The 6,281-nt window shown below is 44.0% G+C and overlaps 1 protein-coding gene across 1 annotated transcript; it reads left to right on the top strand.

Moving 5' to 3' along the window:
- The first annotated feature begins 558 nt into the window (after window positions 1-558).
- LOC138795313 (taste receptor type 2 member 4-like) lies at window positions 559-1,563 on the top strand. Its single transcript, XM_069974302.1, has one exon. It carries the CDS (start codon window positions 559-561, stop codon window positions 1,561-1,563), a length of 1,005 nt encoding a protein of 334 aa, XP_069830403.1.
- The last annotated feature ends 4,718 nt before the right edge of the window (window positions 1,564-6,281 follow it).

The raw sequence follows: 6,281 nt of genomic DNA, 5'->3' as shown, positions 1-6,281 counted from the left end.
CCAAAATTTGCGCAATCGCATTTTTTGACCCAAATTCACTCCATGAATGATATTTTGGGGGTTCCGTCATTTCTTTTATGGCAGATTGAAAGATTCCATTACAAAGTACACCTGTTCCTGAAAAAAACAACTATCCCTCACATGGCCCTAGAGGTGGAAAAATAAAAGAGTTATGGCTCTTGGAAGGCGAGAAGAAAAAAACGAAAACGCAAAAGTAACAATTGGCCCGGTCCTTAAGGTAATTTAAGGCCCGGTCCTTAAGGGGTTAAATAAATTTTTCATCCAAAATAATCTGTGATGGTCAGGAGTGCACCAGTGCTACACAGTAAAATCTCACTTCGTACGTACAGTTTCAGAATCAGGTTCAACTCTGTATTTTAAATTATGCGAAACATATATTATTTTCACAATTACTATATGACACATGTGTAGAATAATCTCTAATTATTGCAGGAAACCATAGATTGGTGGACGTGAAACCTAATGCAGCCTTCATTTTACTATACTGATCGGCAAGTCAAATCCAGAGATGTATTTTTAGATCAGTAAAAGAATCTCATGCAAATCCTACAAGATATCCACCAGTTTCTTGACGTCACCCTCCATTCCTCCTACTTTCACAGTCTACTGGATGTTCACAATCGGAGCCCAGAATCTCTAGAAGACAATATGCTTTCTTTAGAGTCCATATTTTTGCTGACTGTGAATTCTTTTTTAATATTTCTGGGGTTGCTTCTTAATCTCTTCATTGTGGTGATGAATGTTACTTGGTGGCTGAAAGGTAAAGCTCTTCAATTCATTGACATCATCATGACCAGTCTGGGGTCGGTGAGGATCGTGCTTCTCATTATCTATTTCTGCATATCTTTCCCTTTTCCATTTTCTATTACTGACATGTATATAACATTGTTTGTCATGATATTCATGGTCTTCTGCAGTCTGTGGTGGAGCACCGTCCTCGGGGTCTTCTACTGTGTGAAGATCACAACCTACACAAACCGGCTATTCATGTGGCTCAGGATAAACATCTCAATCATGGTCCCTTGGATGCTTGTGGGCTCCATGGTCATTTCTATTGTCTCCACTTTGCCCCTTCAGACATTAACAGATTTCTTTACTGGTGGAAATTTCAGCAATTATGAAGAGACTATGGCTATAGGGGTCCTTCGTGTAATCATCATCAGCTCTGCGGGATCCATCGTGCCGATCCTCATATTTTGTGTTTCCATATGTCTCCTCATTGTGTCGCTCTTAAAACACACAAGGAACATGAATGGCAACAATTGGGGATTTGCTAAACCCCAACTGGAAGCCCACAAAAACGCTATCATAACTATGGTGTCTTTTTTATTGTTTTACCTTCTCCAGATTATAAGCTGGAACATACTTCTCTTCACTTTATTCACTGAAGGTGCAAAATATTACAACCTGTGCTTAATATTTGTTTCCTCATACCCAAGCCTCCACTCCATCCTGCTGATAGCCAGCAATGCAAAACTAAAGAGATCCCTCCTCTCGGCTTTCCCAACTATCCTATCACATATGTGTCATGTGTGTCGGTAAGGAGCTGAAGAAAGGGCTCAGGAGAAGACCAAGCCGGGCCAAAGATTGGGTTCATACGAACCTGAACTATCATCATTCGAATTCTGCTGTCTTCCTTTTTTATGAGAAATGATTAAGGGACTTAAATCTGTTTAGTCTTGAGAGGAGACGTTTAAAGCGAAAGTGCCATCAGGTCCAACGTTTTGGGGCTCTTTGCTTTACAGATCGGCGCGGGGATACCGGGGCGTTTTTCCTTTTTTTTGAACTGCCAACTGGTTCCCGTGCACGGCGCTGGACTATTCCCGATTACAGGCTTGGCAAGGAGCACTGGGGGAAGGCCTGCCGCCTCCCAGTGTAATGAGACCCCCTCCTCTCTGTGACACGACTCCATTAGAATCAGGGAATAAACATTGAGTTGCACTTCTCTTCTGTGTGATAGGAAAAAATCATTAAAATAGAATATTGGCAATAATAATAATAATAATAATAATAAATTCTGCCTTCACTTTGCTTTTATGTGAAATACCTGCAGGGTTCATACATTTCTTAAAAGTTTTCCTGAATGCTATGAGTGGTGAATTTTTTCTTTTATGCCATGTTCACACATTGTATGACACCGGCCACTCCGTGTTGCAAATCGACAACAACGGCCATGATTAATAATTTACTTACGTTGTGTGAACAAAGCCTTAAGATTTATTGGTGTTTCTTACATAGAGGTCCCCAAGTCTCTTGTAATACAGCATACAGTGGCTGACGGCAGAGGATAAGTACAGGATCAGTAATGTAACCAGGGCAGGATTAAAGTTGGTGGAGGCCCTGGGCGACAATTTTGTTGGAGGCCCCCCAAGCTTGGGGGGCGGGCAGGGAGAGAAGCTGGGGGGCAGGGGGATCGTTTGAGAGGCGATGACGTCACTATGCACCGCTGCCAAGCAGGAAGTCCGGGCATCACGGGCTGCTGCTGTGAGCTTCCGTGCCTGTGTGTAACAGGCTGTCTGCCAGAGGCTCACCTCACCCGGCTGACACCACGCAACCCCCTCCGGGCGCGGACATTACCGGTTGGTAGAAGGGGGTTGAAAATAAAAAAATAAAAATGCACCAGCCTGAACCCGGAACCCTGCTTCCGGGTTCGGGTTGGTGGGGGCCCCTTTGTGGTGGGGGCCCTGGGGCACGTGCCCCTGGTGCCCATTCCTTAATCCGGCCCTGAATGTAACATACAGCTGCCAACTTGCTACTATATATCTGTGGTGCTCTACAGTGTGATGTGCCAGGACACTAAGCCCTGTGTGTATCGCCACTTGTGGACATTTTCTTCTTGGCTGTAAAATGATCTTGCTATGTTATGTGATCTGTGGCGGCTCAGAGTCCTTGTGACGCTTTCTGTATTTCCAATGGAAATATTGAAACATTTGGATAAATGATGATAGAAAAAACCCTTGGTGATATCCAGGATCCTCACAGTACAGGAGAGAAGGCTGACCCTACAGAAGGTCACACTATGGTGCTGCATCCGGGTCTCCTGCCCCCAACACTGATCGCTCTCATACCTGGACTGGTGATACATTCATTTATTATAGTCGTCAATATCAATGATTGGTTTATAGGAAGATCGGTGACCACTGTTGACCAGGTTGTAACTTTTCTCGGGATTTCAAGGATGTGCTCTCAGTGTGCTGTTACTATATGTATGTTTGTATATCTCAACCTGGAAAATGGGTTTGCACTGTATATTATTAGTCTGATTTTTACTTTCTTTATTCATGCGAATATCTGGTTAACCGGTCTTCTCTCCATTGTTTTCTGCCTGAAGATCTCCACCCTCCGCACCAGACTGTTCCTGTATCTGAGGAGGATGATGGATCGGAGGACTGCTCATTGCATTGTAGCCTCAGTTCTCCTGGCCACTTTCAATTCTTTTTCATCCTTGTTGCTGGCTATTGATGAGAGTAGAAAACACAATATAACAATGGGGACTCTGACAGATTGTAAGGTAAATAACCTTATATACATTGACACTATATCAGCCTCCATCCCGATGTTCTTCAGTTGCATCTCCTCCATCTTCCTCTTCTTCTCCTTGTATCATCACATAACAAAGATGAAGATGAGCGGTAACTTATCTATCAATCTGGAGACATATTACTCAGCCATGAGATTTGTATCCATCACTTTTATATACAATGTTATATACTTCTCTGGACAATTTGTTGATGTGCTGTATTATTATGTGTACCGTGTAGACCTTGCATGGCTTTATATTTTCTCAGGATTTCTACCTTCTCTACATTCCTCCTACCTGATCTACAGAACAGCCAAACTGAGAAGTCACATGTCCAAGGTTCTGCACAATGTGATTGGTTTCTTATTCCAAAGGAAAGATCCGGAAACTGGAGAGGAGATAGAAGTAGTGGCTCAATGATGTAAACAGCGGAGACGTCTATGTGTGTGAGGGTGCACTTGTTTCATACACCATGGGGCTTAGATGGGGGGTCTGGTAAGATTTGGGTCCAAAAGGATTGAGAAGTTCTCTACCCACCTTAATTCTCCATTATGTCCCCTAGTCATACAGCCGCTTTATGACCTTATAAAATAGTCACATTATTTGGCTTCTGTTTAGCAGGTGTATTTGCCAGAACATGTATAGCAGTAGCCGCCCCCCTCAAGCATCCGAAGCGGCTGTGGAATCTTTTATTGTAATCTTTCATGTATAATTTTATTGCACCAGCCATTTCATCACAGTTTCCATCTGTTTATCAGTTCCATATGCAGTTAAGCAATTTTCTTTTAACAAATTTAGGCCATGTTCACACATGCTGTATCACAGAATGGCCACTGTCTTTTTTCCAAGATGGCGCCGCTGGAGTGGCAGCCTGTTGCAGCAGCTCCTGCTCACCTTGAGCTTTCTTTTCTTTTTCTTTCTTTTTTTTGTCTTATTACTCTACTTAAGGGGCATTACACTATGAACAACCACATGAGGACTTGGACTTGGACCTTTGCATTACTTTTTATTGTTTTCACTGGAAACTATTGTGTCGGGTGACCCTGTAAAGAAGAGGTTGTAGAGCTGGAGCCATTCGCAGGGCTAGGAGGAGATGTTATAGACCTGTTCTCCCCTCCTTCATTAGGGGTAATGTGCGATCTCTTGCGAATAAAATGGACGAACTGGCGGCGCTGGCCAGGCATCATTGTGAGTTTCGGGAGTGCAGCATGATGCTGTTTACAGAAACTTGGCTTACCGAAGTCACTCCGGACACTCTTGTCTCCTTGGATGGCTTCAAACTCCTTCAGGCGGACAGGACAAGGGAGAGCGGTAAAAGAAAAGGAGGAGGACTGGCGATATTTGTAAATGATAGATGGTGTAACCCGGGGCACATCGTGATTAAGGAGCAAACTTGCGCCATGGACATTGAACTGTTAGCTGTGAGCATGAGAACATTCTATTTACCAAGGGAACTATCGCATGTCATTGTGATAGCTGCATATGTTTCCCCTTCTGCAAAAGCTAAAGGCTGCCTGTGAGGTCCTGCAAGCCACGGTGAGCCAGTTGCAGATGCTACATCCCCAAGCCCTCCTTCTCGTATCTGGAGACTTCAACCATGCTTCTCCATCATCCACACTATCCAGTTTTACACAGTATGTAACCTGCCACACAAGAGACAACAAAACATTGGACTTGTTCTTTGCCAATGCAATGGAAGCATATAACTCATCAGCCCTACCACCTACACCTACACCAGCTCCTCCCACCCCAGCATCAGTCCCCTCTCCTACACACCAGCTCCTCCCACCCCAGCATCAGTCCCCTCTCCTACACCAGCAACTCCCACCCCAGCATCAGTCCCCTCTCCTACACCAGCTCCTCCCACCCCAGCATCAGTCCCCTATCCTACACCAGGGGGACAGGGGGCAATCTACTATAAGGGGATGGCACTGGGGGACATCTACTAGAGGGGGATGGCACAGGGGGATAACTACTATAGGGGGATGGCACAGGGGGATATCTACTATAGGGGGATGGCACAGGGGGATATCTAGTACAGGGGGATGCAAGCGTTCTAGGGTCCTGCATCAGTGCATGAGGGGCAGGCAAGGATTTTGGTAGTGGGCAGGATGAGTAATCAAGGGACATTTAATTTTTAAATAGAATTATTTTCACCAGGGTTATTTGTAACAAAGGTTAAAGGGGTTATCCAGGATTGCACAGCTACTTTCTTGCAAAAACAGTGCCCCACCTGTCCCCAGGATCTACATGGCATTGCAATTTGGCTCTATTCATTTTAATGTAACTGAGCTTTAAAACCCACACCCAAACAGAGGACAGGAAAGATGCTTTATGGATAAGAAACCCCACCTAGAGGTCTTTCTATAGCTTATAAGGGAAGACATGTACAACCCTCTTTTTTTTTTGTTTATTGATAAATGGGACCTACGATATTGATAAATGGCAGAATATGTATTCTCGCAAATTACTATATAGGTGGTATATGACATCATATAGGACATCCAAAATTTTCTAATGCACTTTTAATGGGATTGCTCTATATTGTTCCCTTTTTGGATGATTATTCGTAGTCTTTTAGAAAAAATATTGGGTTTCCAAGTGCAATGGGGACCAAGCATGGCTTTAATTTCTATGGATATGGATGACTTCCCCCTTCCGGATCTTACTATCTCTCTTCATATATTGATGACCGCCAGGAGCTCTATTGCAGTGAGGTGGAAGTCACCTGACACCCCCA

This window comes from Dendropsophus ebraccatus, chromosome 6, assembly GCF_027789765.1.
Source record: "Dendropsophus ebraccatus isolate aDenEbr1 chromosome 6, aDenEbr1.pat, whole genome shotgun sequence".
Taxonomy (NCBI): domain Eukaryota; kingdom Metazoa; phylum Chordata; class Amphibia; order Anura; family Hylidae; genus Dendropsophus; species Dendropsophus ebraccatus.
Note: the sequence above shows the minus strand (reverse complement) of the source record. Positions and strands in the feature narration are given on the sequence as shown.